Here is a 20,521-nt window from a genome sequence, read left to right as displayed (position 1 = left end):
CCCTGCATGTTAATTCAGAGTTACACAGGTTTACAGGCACGTAGTGCCCTCTGCTGATTCACAGCTATGGTACATCACACACACCTTGTTCTCTCAACTAAAAATCCTAGTATTGTCATTATTTAAAGCACAGAAATGGTAAGACACAGAACTGTGAGAAGGAAAACAAGAAACAGAAAAGCATCACTTCAGGTTGTAACTCTGGTAACTCTGTACCTGTCTTCGATACTCAGTTTCTTTTCTTCTGTGGAAAACTACCTTTTTGGTTTGGTTTGTGGGGGATGGGTTTTTTAATCCACAGCATTTAACAAAATATGGTTTTGGGACTAAACCTCCTGTGTAATCACAAGTCTCAATAAAAGATGGCAATTAACTGGAGCAAGCCAAGAGAGGTACATAAACCTGCTTAGAAAACTGTAAGAGTGTCAAGCTTCATTTAAGTTCCCTTCTTTGAGAAACTGTTCAGAAGCTCATACACTCAGCTGGTTACTATACTGACAGATATCCTATAGGTAAAAAGCTACACGGGTTAGAAAATACAAATGCAGCACAAGAAAATCTAGATAACTAATGGTGCAAACCCACAATATTAAGACACAACAGAATATCCTCCAGATATCTTTTAATATTTGATGTGAGATCATCAGCTGTGAATGCGAGTGTTTTGTGAAATTTTGTCAGCAAAAGTAATTCTATTTTAAGTGTAGCATAGACAGACACATTGGCTTGAAACATACATCCTGAAAAGGAAAGGAACTCATCGGGAATGACTTGTTTCTGCCATATTGTAGAAATAAAGTCCATCTTCACTCTATCAGTCATGCAATCCCTTGAATATGTGTCTTACCACCACCCCCCCCGAAAAAAAAGGAAGAATGAGAAAACCAACAACACTGATGTGATTTAGAAAGGGAAATTGAGGATCTGACCTGAATTTAAAAGTGAATATATCTATTTGTTCTAATCAGCTAAGAAAACAGTTAACTAAATCTCCTTCCTGCAAGAGCAGGATGTTTTTTGGTTTTGGTCACTAAAAAGCATTCAGGTGTTTTATGAAGCACATATTTACAGACACTTTGTTTCTAAATACTCTTTGAAACTGGGCTTCCATGTGCTTTCAGCTCCTAAATTAAACCTGCCAACAAAGTGCATAATAGCAGTAAGAAAACTTTTCAGTATTTCTAGGATTAGTCTTGAAACAAACCTTCCACTTGCAAATATGAATAAATAAATGAAATAAATTAAATGAAAACAGGAGAAAAGAGGAGTTTCATTTGGGAGAAAGCCATCAAATGAGCATCTGCCTATAGCATAACCAAGCAGACAGGGTACACAAGCTCTCTCATAACTAAAGCATTCTATTTAAAGCAGAAGATAATGTTGGACTCACTTGCTTTGTTCCTGAGATACTCCAGGTTTTTAAATTTCTTACCTAAAAAAATCAAACCTTACATAAAATATTAGAGATGCATGAAACCCAGTATGCTCAACCAGCTGCTCCTGTATGAGATACGTATTTCTCTAATTCTCTTTTTCTGTAGACCTCAATTAGCTTCTCAAGGGAAACGATAATTGGTTCTTACAATCAGATGCAATTGAAGCCTTTCTCCCAGCAGCCTGAATTAAACAAGCTAGGTGGAAGCACTGCTCCATTTCCTTATCTCCTAGGGAACAGACCCTGGGGTCTGGGAGAGTTAAGACTGAGGAAGTTTCTTTCTATTCAAATTTAATTAAGAAACACACGCTTTCTTTCCAGTTCATTTTTCTTACTGCTTTCATTTTCATGCTACCATTAGGTCACAGCTGCCAGTCTACCAATCGATCTTCTTGATCAACAAATATCCTTTGCAAGACCTTGTTTTACAATCCCCTTTGACAGAAATTACTTCACAGATTTACTGTACATAATCTTGATTCTTTTAAGCTGCTGTAATACAAATACTATCAATCTTTTCCTTTAAAAGTCCTAATTATGAATCTCCTTCTTGTAATTACTGCTAGGTGGCTGGCACAAAAAGGGAAAATGGCCCTTTATTTACAGGGCAGGTACAATAACACTGAAACCAGACAAGCCTTTCCTATACTCCCACCAATAACTGCTCTTCATTTAAAGCATGGACGATATCCATTGTGAGAATCCAGAAGATGCTTTCACCAACCTCAGACTATTCAATCCTCAGACTCACTTTTGAGGCTACCAGTGACTGTGATAAATGGTACAGCATCTTGTGACAGGAATGCCTGCATCCTCATATCTAGAAAGAGTCAAAAGAACATGTCTGCTTTCCAATAATGTCTTGTGAAACTACCAAGGCTCAGCAGCAACTTAAGTATCTTTTAATTTACTTAGCTTCCTTTTAAAGACACCAAATGCCCAGCTTCTTAAAGATTTAGATGTATTCTTCTGAGCTCCCCAAGTTCTAGCTTACAAATTGTCAGCAAAAAGGGGAAAAAACAAAATATATCATGCCATTTTGCCTTGCTTAAATTGATGGCAATCAAGAGTCTCACAGACTTTTCATTCTCTGACTGCATTCTAATTAAGATACGCAAAGAAAAATGAAAGCATTTTTATCTAGTCATTCAAAAATCCATTTAAGCTGTTATGCTCTACATTGCAGACTGTGCCAGGAGATACTGCCCTTAGATTTGCAGAGAAGCAGGTCAAAAGCTTAAATAAATCATATTGCTTAGCTTCAGCGCATATATCACTGATATCACTGAAGAAATACCACTAAATTCTATAATTTTAGATACAGCAGTCACTTATCCAGCTGCTAATTAAATCCCAATACAACACGACCATCACATTTTTAATTCATGAACAAGACCACAGCAAACTGCGTTTTAATAAGCATAGTAGTGCTGAAAATGAATGACACCCAAGAGGGCTGTAAAATTTTTTTTCTGCAGTTCTGTTGTAGATCAGTAGGTAACCTGGCAAAATTAGTGCAGATTTGTGGACCAAGTTAAAAGTACTGCATGCGTAAGACTAAACATTCACCTGCAGTGATGTGTTGCAGGCAGGGTTCATATTAGCATTCTTCCCAGAGATGCCAATTGTATGTACTTGTATGAAAGTGGTGCTAAAATTGAAGGGGGCATGACAGGCATTCAGATACCTCTAGCCAGTTCTGCTGGGAGATGAATGAGTGCGAGGGAACTCTATCCTCCTACGGGGAACTTAATTGCGGTAATGAGGTACTGACAAGTTGCTATCAAGAGCTTGTCTAGTGACTTGAGAGCGAATGCTTCATGTTTCTACCAGCATTTAGATTTGGAAGACCCCCCCTGGACGTGCCAAGTGTGCCTTTTGGAGCTAAGGAAACTAGCACGACTTATCTCAATTATAACCACATGAAGAATGTTTTGGATGTAACATTATGAACATAGCTGGCTACCTAAGCCAGCTGTTAGCACTGTCTGCAGTCTGCACTAAGAACACAGAGATTAAAAGGAGTAAGTGTTGTTACCACTTTCTAGCAATGATGTTATAATCTGGTGAAATTCCAAGATGGATCATGGCATTATCCCATAGAAAGTTCTAGTGGGAAAAACATCTATAGAAAAATTACAAGGAGCATCGATGGCAGTGGTGGTGGTGGAGGGGTCGGATCTACAATAGACTTATTACTATATTTTGAGAAAAAAGCTTTGTTGGTCAAATGTAGCCAGGGAGGACTCTTGTTGCAGTCTATGGTCCCAGGTTTTCATGCAAGCTCTGCATCAGCGAAAATGGGATAAGAGGATGTTTAGCTCTTTGCCCTGCACCACAGAAGGACAAAGAGTGGATCACCCTTCATGTATTTACATGAAGGAATCAAGTTCTAAAAAGATGAATTTGGCAAACCAGTCATACCAAGAAATGTTTGTTTACATAGACTTAAGGTAGCACAGTAAAGCAGTTCTGCAGTTATCTTACTTAGCAAAGGAACCTGCGTTACACTTGATAACATTGGCAAGTTTGTGTTTTAAAAGGCAGGAACTTTCTGTGGCTATTGGGATGCACAGAAGTGAATTGCAATTTCAATTAACAAAAACCAACCAAACAAAAAAACCCAACAACAACAAAAAAAGAAAAGTTGATAATTAAACTCTCAAAATAATCAAATAATCTACCTGCTTTCATATTTCAAAACTTCTTTCCAGGGCCTATTGCGTGGCATGGGTAAAAAATACCTAGACTATACTTAGACTAAATTACTTAGACTATACTTTGGCTTGTTTTCTGAGCCAAAAGCTGTTGTTTTGGTGAGGAAAGCAAACATCACCAGTCAAAATTTGAAATCTGCGTATCTAAGGTAGGGTCCTAAATCCTCTTTTGGGCAGCTAAGGGAAAGTTACCGTATTTTAAGGAATGTTTCACTTCTGCCTACCAGTCCAATGGAAATACTGGTATAAGATGATGAATTCTCAGATAGTTCTGCTTTAGCTTCTTAAATCTGGAATGACGAACCTAATTTCAGTTATGCTACTGGAAAGCAATGGTGTTTAGACAGCAATTTGCCCAAATAGTACTTGCAGAGCTATACTAATTTTCTCACTAAGGCTGCTGAACCAGTATTTACACAAATGAAAAGGACATACTGATCTCCTTTCAAAGACCATGGAAAAGGCTGCTTAATAAGCAGAGAGAAATAAAAAAAGTGTAGGGTAAGAAATATTATTTTGAGTTTCTGCGAAGATATCACACACAATGTAAGTGAGACCAAAAATAATCTCAGAATAGAACATTAAAAAAGATTAAAGGGGGAAAAAACCCCTCACAACCCAATCAAGTGGGTAAAGCCTAATTAGCAGAGACCCACCCAGAGATCAGCAAAATGCATTCTTTTCATTTTGTAGTATAAAGAGCTGCATATATTACTTGTATTAAAAAGCCTCTAAAATGAATTTAATTAACTATGAAAGGCTTGATTTTGCCTTTGGGCATATGTAAAAACAGCAGCCAATTTTACAAGATGCGCTGTGATGCCTGCTTATATAGACATAGAAGAATTAAAACCTTCAGATTTCACTGCCTCTGAGTCTCAGAGAATTTTGTGGTCCAGAATTTAATTATATTTGGCCACAGTCACAAAGCTTGGGTTAGCATGTGAATTTTAGCTCACACAGTGGCGACAGACCTTTGCCTATTTTAGAGTCTGGTTTGCAAGCTGTGACTTGAGAGTACCACTTAGATTTCAGGGAGCACAAAAGAGCATTGTCGACTTGCAGGTAAAACACGGGCAATCCCCATGGCTGAAAGTGAGAGACGTGTGAGGAATGTATTACAAATATGTGAAATGCAAAAGGCAAAAGATTATTATGCTAAACTGGCCACACAACTATGCATATGTCTGCTACACAGTGCTCATGGTCCAATATCGTATTTTAGCTTTGACTATATTGATTATTTTCCACAGTTGTATAAACACAGAAGAAAAAAAAAGGAAGTAAAAGTTTTAAAATTAATGCAATTAGGAAAGTCAAAGGAGATTCTACTGACTCTGGAATATATGCCTTCTTTACTGTCTGCTTGGTTACCAGGGAGTTCTGCTGTCACTCACCTCTCTGCCTCTTCTCTTCAGGAGCTATCCTACAGGCAGCCAGTTACATTGGGAGCCTGAAGCTACAAGCTCTGCCTGAATCCAACCTGCAGGCTCTTTGTATGCCTTGGGAGCACCTCAGCCAGCATCTCTGTCCTTGAAGACTTTCCACACTTGATTGGGAACTGCCCCAGGGAACATGATCTAACTATGAAGTAGATACTGCTGCAAGACCAGGGTGGAGTAGGAACTTCCAAAAGCAACTTTTTTCACGTAAGGTGTAGTGCCCATCTCACACATGCCTGCTAGCACTCAGACCAATCCATTTGTCTGTATCAAATTGCTATGTATGCTCCGTTTCTCTGGCATATCTATGAGCATTTCTCAATAGGTCTTATCACAGGCACATGTGTGCTGGAGCAAGTCCAAGCCCCCAGCCTTTCTCAGATACCCCAGGAACTCTTTCACAGATGCAGGCATTAAACAAAGTAGTAAGCACCCAGTATCTCCAGGCTTGGATGGCCTGAATGCATCCAGGAGCAGAATGGTTTCACCTACCTCTGGATTTCGGGATACAAGTCACATTACTGCATTCCCTGGACTTGTCTCCTAATGCCTTAGTGTTCCAGTTCAAGGCCCTTTACACACCCAACGTACAGGCATGCCCCTCTCTCCCAGCCTGGGATATGACCCTGAATGCCAGCAAGTCCTATCAGTGCTGGGTAGAGAGGGAAGCTGAGAGCCTTGACTCCCACCGGCACTCACCATCCCCAGCTAAAATGTATCCTCAGATGATGGAAAAAAGCCATGCACAGCCTCTGGCAACTCATTTAATAAGATACCTGTGGTCAAGGGAAGGACAGATTGCCCTTGGCAAGAGCCCAAACTCCTGTGACATTCTCCATTTTCGTCACTGTAAATGCCTACTGCAAAACAAAAGACTATTTCAACCAGCATGGTAATACCAGTATTTCCCCACAAGCTGGCTCCTAGAGATCCTAAAAGAAAGTGAGGTCTGGCTTACCAAACAAGCAGCTTGATTGGCTGTTGAAAATAAGGCAGGCCCACACGTCAGCTTCACCTTTGGCTTCAGTGACTTCTGATAGCATTTTGGATTGCCCCCATGCTAGGATAGTAAGGTCGTACTGAAAGCTGGTCACACTGACTGGCCATGTCAATTGTCTTATACCATTAACGTTTTCCCTAATGGTATGACCTCCTATTGCTACTGAGAAGACTCTGAAGGCTAGTGTGAACAAGCAAAATATCTGGCTTTGAGGGTAGTATCAAAGGTATACAAAACAGAACAGCATGGATGTACCACCAGTTCTACCACAGGAGAAGTAATTGTGGACAGTCAGCACAGCAAATGACTTTGAGAACATCTTTTCATAACAACTGAGTGGAAAAAATATTGGAAAATATACGACAGAACATCTTTTCTCTATTGCTATTTTTAAATCAGTCTACGTTTTCTTTAACCTTTGATCAAACAACAACTACCATCTGGCAAATATTTTGCCAGTCATTGCACAATGGCTTTTCACAAGCATAGAATCATAGAATCATAGAATAGTTATGGTTGGAAAGGACCTCAAGATCATCTAGTTCCAACCCCCTGCCATGGGTAGGGACACCTCACACTAAACCATGTCACCCAAGGCTCTGTCCAACCTGGCCTTGAACACTGCCAGGGATGGAGCATCCACAGCTTCCCTGGGAAACCCATTCCAGTGTCTCACCACCCTTACAGTAAAGAACTTCTTCCTTATATCCAATCTAAACTTCCCCTGTGTAAGTTTGAACCCACTACCCCCTGTCTTATCACTACAGTCCCTAATGAAGAGTCCATCCCCAGCATCCCTATAGCCCCCTTTCAGACACTCAAAGGCTGCTATGAGGTCTCCATGCAGCCTTCTCTTCTCCAGGCTGAACAGCCCCAACTTTCTCAGCCTATCTTCATACAGGAGGTGCTCCAGTCCCCTGATCACCCTCATGGCCCTCCTCTGGACTTGTTCCAACAGTTCCATGTCCTTTTTATGTTGAGGACACCAGAACTGCACACAGTACTCCAAGTGAGGTTTCGTGAGAGCAGAGTAGAAGTAAACTCAATGTTAATTTCCTCAAGACTAACTTAAAAAGTTTCCCTTCTGAGGGAATGCAGCACTGCTCTATATCAAAAAAGGAGAAAGGATGCTCTTTTGGAGAAAGTACAGTACTAATACTGAGAATTAGCAGGCTTTTTAACAGCTCCACCATAGCTGTCCTGTTTCAGATAGTAAACAGATCATTTAGCTCTGCTTCCACAAGACTGCTTGCCTCCGACTTTTGCAATTACTATCACAATACCTCTTCTTACTCTGCATGATGTTCCCCATCAGCAAAACCAGACTTAAACTCTCATGCTTCTTTCAGTAAGGATAGTACTTGTCACTGGTTTAGGAAGCCCATCCTGAGAAACTTTCAGCTTGATTAAAGACACTTTCGGGACTTCTGAAAGGGACTTTCAGAAACCTCAAGTAGTATACTTGAGAGCTGACCTGTACAGAAGAGTTCCAGTTGTACTGTTCATAAACAGTTAATATTTTTGAAAGCTTTTAAATAAGAGCTCAGACCTGAACCAAGACATCAGCAAACAGGATGTGTCTACAGGGTACGCTTATAAATGTGCATGTGTATACTAATCTGTATGAGTTCTTCATTACCAACATAGAGTCATAGAATAGTTTGGATTGGAAGGGCTCTTCAGAGGTCATCTAGTCCAACCCCCCTGCAATAAGCAGAGACATCTTCACCTAGATCAGGCAGCCCAGAACCACATCCAACCTGGCCTTGAATGTGTCGAGGGATGGCGCACCTACCACCTCTCTGGGCAACATCTACAAGCATTTTACCAACCTGATTGTACAGAATTTTTTCAATGCATACTTAAATATGTATGCTCCACCGTCGCATGGATGAAAAGCAATGAGAAAAGAGATCATTACAAGTTGCCTGTTTTCAGCAGCATGCTTGAGAGCATCTTACCTTGACATGATGTATCAGGTGTTCCACTTCATTCACTTTATACGTCTCTATTCCTAATTCTTTAGATAACCGCAGGAGTCGATTTTGTGTTGGTCCCACATAAGCTCCTCCAAGGTCCACATATTTAACTTGCTTATTCTAGTTTATCACAGACAACACACAAGAGGTGAAAAAAAAGGCAGGGGAAGGATTAGGAAAAAAAAAAAGATAAGCCCTTTGTAAATAGCACGCAAGTTAAAAGAGCAATCCAAAGAAATTCTTTAAATTAAACACTGCCAGAGTATTTTGGCAAGATTCCTCTCCCCATGGAAAACTTTAATCCTTTGGTAGAGTTGTGGTGTGGCAATAACTGAGAATCTTGCCTAAGGATCATAACCCTCTTAGTTGGCCTGATGTTACATTACAGCCTTAACAAAAATGATAGGAAAGAGTCTGACAGGCAGAGAAAGAAGAAGAGGATCAGAGAAATGTGTGCAGTTCCTACTCAGGCTTCACAGCAACAACTAGTTCAAAACAGACTGTACTAGGAAGTAGCACAGGTAAGATATTCTAATGAGCAGAGAGGAAGGGGGTCTCCCAGGTAAAGTTAGGGCAGAAAGTAAAAAAGTGAAGGAAGTCATGCTGGTACTAGTTCCCAGCTACCCTTGCCATTCCTCTAGCCTACATGATGCCTCACATTGCTTCTTACAGTTTTGCTGAAGGCTTTTCACAATGTGATTGGCCTTAAGGGTGTTTCTCCCATAGAGATTTCTCCAGTGCCTCCCTCTGGCAAATTATTTTGAAACTTAGCTAATAATGTTCTCTTTCCCTGAGGAAAGAACTGATGACTCCAGAGCCTGCAGATCACATGGAAGTATTCTGTACCCACCATCACGCCAGACTTTCCCTACTCTTGCTGGTACAACATCAGTAAATTTCCCACCTGATAGTGCTCTAGAAATTTTCCCTCAAGTAGATGTTCTAGCTGTAAAGACAAATACATTTATGTGCACTACTCATATACTATACTATAGTATACATATATATATACATACATCATATATGTGCATACTATATGTACATATGATATATATGTACGCATATGTAATATAAATGGGTTTGGAGATAATTACCCTTACAGTGAAAGTTCTTCCACCAACCCTATCATTGGCTTCCAGCAACACCACATTCAAGCCTGACTCAGTCAGCAGTTTGGCTGCTGAGAGACCTAAAAGATAAAAGAAAAACAATTAGACAATTCTTCTGTACATGCACCCCATGGCTTTTGTGACTTTACATGTAAACTCACACCACTGCCCATCCAAATCCTGAATATTTCATTCAAACACTTTGCCAGGGGGTGAGATGAAGATGGAATAACCAAAAAACAAAAACAAAAACCCCAAAACACCAGACAAAAACCCAACCCACCAAAAAACCAAAACAACAACAACAAAAATCAAACAAAGAAAACCAACACCCCAAACCCCAAACAAAACCAAACCAAGACAATAATCATGAAATGGAACTGAAGCCATATATTACAAAAAAATGTGGTCAAATTTTACATGTGCTGAGCACCTTTTACACCACATACTCAGCTTTTCTGATGCATACGCCAGTACTTTTTGTGATAGTCCTCCAGCCAGGTGAGAATTTGGCTGTGTTTTTTCTTTCCTAACTTTCAGTTTTCTAACATCAGTACATCATCTTTTATAACTCAAACAAAAAAGGAACAAGTGGAGTTTTATTAAGACTGTCCTAAATTTCAAGTTTTCCTGAAGCTTGTTGTATGTGTTTGCTTTCCAGCTCTGAATATTTTGATGGACATTAGCAAAGTTCCCACACAGTCAGTTCACAAGTTTCTTCTCCTGAAGAGTACATGGTCTGATTCAGAAGAAACATAACAGGCACTTATGTATGGGTAAGTCTACCTCAAAAATTTCATTCCTCGGCCATTTTCTTCATACACTTTTATCTCCATCTTGCAATTCCTGAAGCTGAGACACCAAGAGAGGGAACAATGAGAATGTAGGAGGGAACATCTCATTTTAGTTCTGATGCCATAAATCCCCATAATTGCAGAGGAAAATATTAGCATCAGGTTCTGCAGCAAGTGTGTCAATACACTACTGGAATGAAGGGAACTAGAAAGGGTGCACAACATGGAGGGAATACAGTATGCAATCTCTCAACTTCTTAAGATCATCTCTGCCTTTTTACTTCGAAACACAAACTGAGATTTGTATAAACTGGGGCTCTTACTTTGGCCACATGAGTGATTTTCTAGTGGGACAACAAGAGTTATACTCTAGGGAGCTACATCATCCTCTTGGACTGATAGGATGTGTTGAATACAGTTCAGCACAAGCCAGGTTAGAAGCCACACTCACTCATCAAAACTTAGCTATCCTTTCTGTCTCTCTGCTTAGTCACCATCAGAAGGCTATCAGCTTCCATTCTGTGTCCTAGTACATGTAGTTTTTGAGAAGGAGCTGTCCAAGCAGATTGTTCCAAGCATAAGGCAGCCATGGAAGAAATAGCAAAAGTGCTGGCAAGAAAAACAGATGGCCAAAGCTAGCATGGCAGGACTGACCAAAATGATGATGAAGAAAAAATAGCAGCCCTAGGTAGAGAAAGAATATTAATGAGAGCTACTAAAGGTGATGACCAGGATGTTCTGTAGCAACTAGTAACTTGGGAGTAGAAGAACCAGGTCCAGCAGATGTTTCCATTAAAAGGTTAGCTGTCCTGATTTTATGGGTTCATGGGTTTATTTATCCTGGGTTTTCATAAGTGTTAGTGAGAAAACAGTAATGACACTGATAGAGGTCCTTCCATACTTCCTGATTAAGGAAATTACATTGCAAAAACATCTGGCTGGATCAATGGCCTCGACTGCACTCACACATATTTGAAGACACCAAGGAAGAAAAAGATACAGCAAACAGTCACGTTACAGAAACACAGACCATCCCTGCAAACAACCTGCAAAAAGAGATTGGCTCCTGAAAGAAAAATAGACAATAAAACAGCTTACCAGTTAGAGGAAAATTAAAAGAAAAAAAAAAAAAAAAGTTTCTCTTTTTAAAAGACAAATATTTCATCAGTTGGGAGAGGATCAATAGTAGTTATTAATAAATTACAGAAGGAATACACAATCTGAAAGCTGTTGTCACCTCAGGTTTCCATTGGCTTATCATGCTAACAGATATTGACTAATCAATTAAGAGTATTCAGTTACCAACACTGATTAAGGAATATGAGATTTGACTTTCTTTATTAAAATGTAATGAATAAACATTTCAGTACAGCTGGGAACAAAGGCAGTTTATTCCCAGGAGCTGAATAAACAGAGAAGCTTGTGAAAGGATAACTCTAGACTCAGCTGAAAAACAGCTTATGCTCAGTGGTCAGCCCAGATACCATCTCCTTGTTTCCTTATGTACCTTTCATCCACCTTGTTGCATCTACCTACTATTTACTCCCTACTGTTTATTTTAGGGCAGATGTCACCTTCTCCTACCCTGCATCCCCACCCCAAAGATTTGCAGATGTACCCATTAGAGATGGATAACAGTTTACTCTTTCCTGATGCAAATACATAAAAATCCAACCAAGTGTTGAGGGGAGGATCAGGTTCATTAATATCTTGCTGCCTTATGCCAATTCTCTAGCAGATCAGATCCCTGTAGGCAGAGGGATGTGTCCTTGGAGCATGATCCCACAGTGAAAGTCAGTCTAGAGGGTTTCCAACCTAAGCACCACCCGACCACTTCTTTTCAAGGGCTGGTGGTCCACCTCCTTCTCTCACCCACATGATAGCTCTGTTCTTGTACAGAGAACTGCTCTTTTCTGGAGAAATTACACAGATAATTGCTGACAAAGATGGTGAACACAGATAATCTCTAGCTCCTCCTCTCCTTCATCACAAACATGTAACTGGAGAAAAAGGTGGATTAAGGGAAGGCACAGGCCCAATAGGGTCAAATGGCACAGCAAAGGACCAGATTATGTCTCAAAGCATGCACAGTACAAGATAAGGCAAGACTGTGGTCACAGATACCACATTACAGTGCAATATTGACAGGTGGGAATGTTGCTAGTTTTGGTATCTCACACATTTGGAATCACAGTACAGTCACATCGCCCTGTACCTGTTCCCTGGAGCGGGACTCAAGACCCCAGATGGGCTATTGGATAAACACTGCCAGAGGACTGGATGCAGTGGAGGGAAAGCTCAAGCCGAAGTGGTAAAAGGACATATAAGGCATCAGAAACAGTACAAAACCATATTAAAATAGAAATAAATACTAGCACATGAATATTGGGGCTCTAGGTTGAGGTTCGCTTTTCAGAAATGAAACACTGCTGCGTGAAACTCCTACAGATCACAACCTCTTTTTTTGGCAAAGGTCAGACTGGCCTTTCTCTACTTAATACTACAATTGTCATACACAGAGCATGCACAAAGCCTGCGAAGCAAAGCCTGAAAAAATCTTTCATACATGATGTAAGATCTCCTCTTCAGAGGTTTAACCCTTCACAAGTTTCACATTTCAGCACTGCCATGGGCTTACCTCTCACTCTCTTTTGCATCACTTACCAAAAGGTATATCTTTAATATTGCCCCATTCCTCACAAGTGAGCACTCACATTCAAATATTAAGTTCATTCAAAAAACGTGACTGATGTGTATTTCCTGAACTATGTTTTGTCACCAAGTGGCACTTTCCCTTCCTTCCCAAGGCCATTTAAATGGAAATATAGGGGCTCAATGACTTTTGCCACCACTTTGCAGATGACAGTAGTTGGGTCCACTTTCCACTGTTCATCAGCCTTCTTCAAGGGGCAACAGAGAGGCACATATATGTATATGGGCAGATAACTGATGCAAAGAAGCAAAGATGATGAGTCTTATTTAAAGCCCTAGACTGAAAATACCATTGTGCTTAGAGGATGTCTAACCAGGCAAGACTTCATCTGTTACCATGGCAACCCGATACCCAGCTGCAGCCACTCAGAGATGCTGGTGAGAGATTGCCTCCCCCAGAATTTTATAATGCAAGTTCAAGCCATGAAAATCGGTTTTTCATCATGCAGCATTCTGCATTCACACAAATCTTACCCATATGTAATAATTACAATAATGATTTCACCTTCAGTTCCAACGTACTTCTTTCTTGTTTGATATCTCTGTACCTGCTAAACATCCTAAATCGTATCATTTGATCAAACAGCTTCATTGCAACCTCACTTCCTACCATTAACAGCTTTCTTGTAGTAAGAGAACAAAAAATCCGTATTTTTTTAATATTTTTTAAAGAGAAAAATTTTAAATTTCTGTGCTAGGGCAGAATCCAAACTCTCATTTGGATTGACAAATGTGACGAGTCACGTTTCCCCTCTGACTCCCTGCTACAGTGAAGCCTTCAACCAAACACATCTGACTAGCTAAAAAAACATTTTAAAACAGATTTTTAAAAATCTGATTGAGATTTTTTTTAACACCAGTCTGATTCTGCCTGGAATCAGCAAATTTACTGAAATACCCTTTTAACCTTAGCATTTCCACAAGGATTTCTCTAGGAAGGACACAAATGGAAGTTGTATCTCTGATACTTCTTTAAACAATACTTGTGTCTTCTTCCATCTAGGTTTGCCTTTTTTGTTCGTTTGTTTTTTCCAAGGATATTTCTGTCATTCTCTGGATGGCAATTGTCTGGAATTCCCCCAGTTCCTGATGTAATTTCTCTGTATTATTCATTACTTTATCATGTTCCCCCATATTTATTACCTCCCTTTAAAGAACAAAAGAAAAATTCTCTTATATATGAAATCATAAAAATCATCTACAAATTCTAATTTCTAATACATGTAGGGAGCAAAGAAAGAGCCTCTAAGCTACTAGCATTCATTTAACACCCTCCAAGATGGCTGTCAAAAAATTGTTTATTTTATAACCTCAAATTTTTTTCTCCCCAACTAAAACTTCATGTTGAACAAGAAGAAAGGCCTCCACCATACCGTACTAACTTGCAGGTCTTACTGCAGAACTTACATGTCTCACACCTGGACTTCCTTAGATGCATGAAATTTGCTTGTATTTATTTCTCCTCCTCTTTATTTATTTATTTTTACACTAAAGAGATGTTTACAAAGTACTTCTCAAGGGAGTTTTAGTGTTTGTAACAGATGCCAGCCAGTGGGGCTCTGCATACAGACATTGGCTATACATGTAGATTTGAAACATCCAGCTCTTAAAAGAGGTACAGAACTGATTTTTACTTTTGTTGTGCCTTCACAACTTGAACGTTCAGCTGTGAACAAGCTCTATACTGGCTCAGTTAACTGCTGACAGCATCCCTCTTGATACCATGCGTTCAAGCAGGAGCTAACACCTTGTTTTCCCAGTGTACTTGCAAGAGCAGCAGCTGCACTGCCAGTCATCCTCCATGCAGTCAGCAATGTCTGTGTGAGAAATAGCTGCTGTACTTGTCCTGGGTTCAGCAGCAGCAGTCATTTTTCTCCTTCTTAGTAGCTGGCGCAGTGCTGTGTTTTTGACTTTTGGCCTGGGAGCAGTGCTGGTAACACCGATGTTTTTAGTTGCTGCTCAAATGTTTGGTCTGACCAAGGACTTTCTGAGCCTCATGCTCTGACAGGGAAGAGGGGAGGCCGGGAGGAAGCAGAGACAGGGCACCTGACCCAAACTAGCCAAAGAGGTATTCCATACCACAGCACGTCACGCCCAGGATGTAACTGAGAGTTACCTGGAAGGGCTAGGGCACTGCAGGGTTGGACGAGGTATTGGCTGGTGCTCAGTCGAGCGGGGTGGGGCAAGTTACCAGTCGGCAGGTGGTGAGGTGTTGTATTCTCTTCCCTTGTTATTTCCCTTATCATTATTATTATTGGTGGTAGCAGCAGTGATTTGTGTTATACCTTAGTCACTGGACTGTTCTTTATCTCAACCCGTGGGAGTTACATTCTTTCGATTCTCCTCCCCATCCCTCTGGGAGCAGGGAGAGGGCAAGAAAGCGGGGGGTGAGAGAGAGACTGCATGATTTATGGCTGACTGGGTTTAAACCACCACAGTACAATACCTTGTAAATAAAGACAAAAATGACAAGCTTCTTCAGGACTTTTTCCTTGCTCACAACCTGTTCATCCACATCTAAATCCTGCCTGCAGAGACATCAGGTAGTAGATGCTTCTCTACCCTGAGCAGTGAGCAGAACAGCCTGCAGCACTGGAGTCTGAGCCTGAACCCGGCAATGGGGTCCAGGGCAGTAAACAAACATAGCGCAAGGCTCAACATGAGGATCCATCACAAAATGAACTTTGGAAATGGCATATGCTTTAGCCTGCAGAGCAAGCACAGTCCTCTGCCGGTGTTAATGGAGAAATTGTGGCATGTAAAAATGTTTCACAAGACTGATAGCACAAAAAAAGGAAACATACCCTAATTCATTATATGCAAACAAGTAACGGTTACGTTCAGGGTCACTAAGGTAAGTGAAAACAAGTATTTCTTAACGTAAGCACTCAAGAATATTAGCCAGACCACCTTTGCCCATGGACATTTAATGTCTTGAAGCTGTTATTTTAGAAATTGCAAGATTCTCCTTGATCTTAGCCTCATTTTGGCCAGAGGGATCAGGAATTTAATTTCTTACAGAAAGCGGTGAGTCTCACAAAAATCACAAAGCCTGAAGTAGCAGAAATGTTAAAAAAACAAACAACCAAACAGTAAATTGGTCTAAAACTACAAAAAGTTACAGAAGCTGGTGTTGCTGGGGAATCACATGTGAAACAACTTCTCCCACTATTAGATGCCTTCATGCAGTAACCCTTACCTACCACCTCTGATGCTTAGAAATACCTACAAAATGCATAGAGCAAATAAATGAGCTTGGCCAAACTGCTGCACTGTTCCTAGGGAAACAAAACCCATCTGTCTTAACGCTACAGAACTTTTGAGGAAAACCCCTTTGTTAGTGGTCAACACAGTTGTATTGTTTGACTCAAAGACACAGGAAGAAATAAAGAGGAATATGCCCCAAGCTGTTGAGATAAACTGTGAGGGAAGCAGAAAAAACACTCCTTTAGAGAGGAATATTCTCTGGATAAGTTCCTAGCATCTAATAATTACCTAAGTTAATAAAAGAATCCTGATTGATGTTGCTTATGCCAAATTACTTTAAAATTCAAATAAAAATCTTTCTTGTTTATACTCAATGTTCCCTGACCTCCTTTTAAGAGATATCACAAAACCATCCAATTAGTTCAATGCCATTAGCGTAATACTGTTTACTTACTGTTGCAATATTGAAGGGATGGAGGACAGAACCCGAGAAAAGGCATGTTACTATCTTGCAGCTAAGCGGCTATTTTGCACTTGTGGGTTTTCTTTTTCAAGCCTTCCATGGTTTCTTTATTACATTACTGTGTTAGAAACTGCAATTAAATAGCATTGGTTTTGTTTGTGTTGCTCTAATGAACACAATCTGATTACTGCTCTGCCACTGAGAGACTGAACCTGGCACTGGTCACCTTTACCTTTGTCACTCATCATTAGCCAGCTAAGTCCTTTTAATTGACATAATGGCTTAAGACAATAATGCCTGTAAGGCATTATAGGTGAGGACTGTAAACAAAATAAAAATGAAAACAACAACAAAAAAGTAAAATCAACATTTGCTCAGGGTCTGGGTGAGTTAAGGTGGTACAGGCATTTTTTGTAACTTCACATTATGGAAAGGTCAAGGGATTTTGCTCCGAAGAAAAATAAATTTACAAATTTATGGTTTTATTTATAAATTGAAGGGACATGCTCAGAGTTACAATGGAAGCACTACAACAGAGATAGCTAATTGCACACTGCCTGAAACTCCGTTCACGTCAGGCTGGCACACTGCTGTGAACATGAACAATAGTTAGTATTCCTGGTTCATTGCTCTCTTAGTCCTCTTCAAAACAAGGTGCACAGCATCAAGACTGCTCCAAGAGTTGTCTAGGTGACAATACTTTTTAAAAGCAAAGGATTATAAGAACAAGATAGTGAAAAACCAACAATATTTTTTATTAACTTGACCCTTCACCTACAGCCGTATGCTTTCAGGGTGAAGGTAATCTTTTAACATCAATAATTTGGGCCACCATTACAAAGGTACTTTAGATATCTGACTCAATCTCATGGAAGAAAGACAAAAATATAGCTCAGAACCTAAAAACATGGTAGAGCTGTGTCGTGGTTTAAACCCAGCCACACAGCTCATCCACTCACTCCCCCCCTTCTTTCCCTCCCTCTACTCCCGGAGGGACGGAGAGGAAAATCAAAAAGAATGCAACTTCCACGGGTTGAGATAAGAACAGTTTAGTAACTAAGGTATGACACAAATCACTACTGCTACCACCAATAATAGTAACAATAAGGGAAATAACAAGAGGAAAGAATACAACACCTCAGCACCAGCCGACCAATAACTCCTCCACCCCACCCTGACCAAGCACCAACCGATACCTCGTCCAACCCTGCAGTCCCTAGCCCTTCCAGGTAACTCTCCATTACATCCTGGGCATGACGTGCTGTGGTATGGAATACCTCTTCGGTCAGTTTGGGTCAGGTGCCCTGTCTCTGCTTCCTCCCGGCTTCCCCTCTTCCCTGGCAGAGCATGAGGCTCAGAAAGTCCTTGGTCAGACCAAACATTTGAGCAGCAGCTAAAAACATCAGCATTATCAACACTGTTCCCAGGCCAAAAAGTCAAAACACAGCACTGCACCAGCCACCAAGGAGAAAAATAACTGCTACTGCTGAACCCAGGACAAGCTGGGACTCTGAATTGTCACTCTTGGTTATTCTCAATGTCTTACCTTCATGTGCTGAACAGTACAGCGAAAGGTTATCAAAGCAACTCTTTCTTGATGCAAGTATTTTGACCATGGGGGAAGAGACTCCCTCTTCCTAAGCTGTATCACTGTGTAGCAATGAATGCAAACTATCACTCACCTCCAATGTTAGAGAACTTAAAAAATCATAAAATAATAAAATTAGTTTCAGAAGCTCCAGGGATCAAAAGAAGACATACCCATCTGCCTATCTGCTTAGATGTACATTTACTTACAGTATTTCTACAAAGGACAAAACATTTCTGCCTAGGTTATGGCACTACATGAGCAAATATGATTTATTTCTGTTAGTATTTCATTGTCTAGCCAAGGCAAGGCAATGCATTTTCTTGTCTGAGTGGTGGTGCTAATTCTGTAACCTCGTCACTGAGGTCACTATGAGTGTCTCCATGAGTTTAAGTGACTTTACTCGAGCATAAACTCTAGTCCCAGCTTTCTGTGTGTGATCTTCTCTCTGGCAGTGCCCCTAGATGACTCATCCACAGCGCAGGGAGCAGTATTTATTACACAGAATTCTTAAAACCAACATTACAAACAAAGCCTACATTCGTCCCAGGCGTCACACCTGGTTCAATGACGTAGAGCCTAGCCAGTTAAAAGTGAGACCACCAATGTAGTGGTGCCTTAAGCTCAAGCCCTGCCAAGCATGGCATGAAGACAGCTTCTTGAGTTCAGATGGAAACCCAGCACCTTCAGTGTGGTGGCACCCAGGATCAAATGCTGAATCCACAGCAGTTCTGCCCTTGCCCATGGCTTCCCACTAGTTTCCATTGCATTTTTACACTTAAAGTGTCCAGTAAAACTTTAGATTGATAAAACTGGGCACTCCAGCATTTCAAAGGATGAGTATTTCTAGTATCAATAATTAACTCTGTATTCTGCTCTTTTTAAGGACTTGTCATGTCTTACACATAGAGCGGTACACCCATTCAGTGCCCATCTCACACTTTGACAAGAAAAGTCAGAAGTTTAAAAAGAAAACCTGACAAACCAAACCAAACCAAACCAAACCAAACCAAACCAAACAAACCAACCCCACAAAAACCCCAGCAACACATTCTGCATGTCCTTTGTTATGGCTGTATGTTATATTAACAAGTTAAAGTTAATTGCACTGTTATAGTTATAATCTCTACTCCAGTATTATCCCCACACTTTCAATCTCTGCACCTCTTTTGCTTTAGATCGTCCCTTTCTGCCATTTACAGCCTTGGCTGCCTCTAAATATGACAGAAGGAAGAAACAAAGGAGATAAAGAGAACTGAAAGACAATGTAGCACTACAACAAGCATACCGTACCATTGGAATAAACAAAACTTAGCACAATGAACTGGCTGAGGCACTATAGGGATAGTTTACTAAAAGTATCGTTTTAGGGATTGCTATTATGAAGAGATACACAAATAAATAAAAAGCCAGCCTGAAGGAAAGTTTTGCCTTCCATACACAGCAGTGTGGGAAAAAAAGGCTAAGCTACATCTGGAAAATTCTGCAACATTATGCAACAGTTGCCTCAAAAAAGAAATGCTTATCTGCTTTACTAAATCTTGCCTGTTCTCAAGCAAAGTTTTTTTTGTTATTATTTTTAGACCCCTAAGAAAAGTAAATGCTCAAAATACATGATCAAGTAGCAGACGTGAATTTAAAAAAATAAAAAGACGATCATTCTCAAATCTTGACGTTGAAGAATAACACGTAATTTCCCAGGTTTCTCAGTATCTGGTGACTCACAGGCATCTATCCAGAGAGGTGACTTCTCACAGCAGCTAGCAAAGACGTCAGCAGAGCCACCATGCCCTCGTTCCATGTGTATCCATTTTGTTTCATGTTTTCCTTGATCTTCAGCTAACTATTTTCACCCAGTTACCCCTAATAGTTAGGGATTTATATTGAGCCTATCTCGGTGTCACTTCCAAATACCCAACAAGCCATGTCCCAGTGACTCTCTGGAAATTCCTATCTTCATCATAGCACACATATACAAGAAGGTAAGTGTACACACGCATGCACACACAGGCTAGACACTACTGGCGTGTAAAGCTTACAAGGATTTGTGAACATTTTATCTATCTGAGCAACTG

General features: G+C 40.3%; 1 protein-coding gene across 1 annotated transcript in view; it reads right to left on the bottom strand.

Moving 5' to 3' along the window:
* LOC136013354 (amine oxidase [flavin-containing] B-like) overlaps positions 1-20,521 on the bottom strand; it is a 53,366-nt gene that overhangs the window by 24,149 nt on the left and 8,696 nt on the right. The window contains exons 2-3 of the mRNA XM_065677110.1: positions 9,668-9,762; positions 8,556-8,693 (exon numbers count right to left, since the gene is read on the bottom strand). Of these exons, the coding sequence (XP_065533182.1) occupies positions 8,556-8,693; positions 9,668-9,762 (233 nt within the window). The remainder of the gene's footprint in view (positions 1-8,555; positions 8,694-9,667; positions 9,763-20,521) is intronic.

Source organism: Lathamus discolor, chromosome 4, assembly GCF_037157495.1.
Source record: "Lathamus discolor isolate bLatDis1 chromosome 4, bLatDis1.hap1, whole genome shotgun sequence".
Classification (NCBI taxonomy): Eukaryota; Metazoa; Chordata; class Aves; order Psittaciformes; family Psittacidae; genus Lathamus; species Lathamus discolor.
This window is presented reverse-complemented; position numbering and strand designations above follow the sequence as displayed.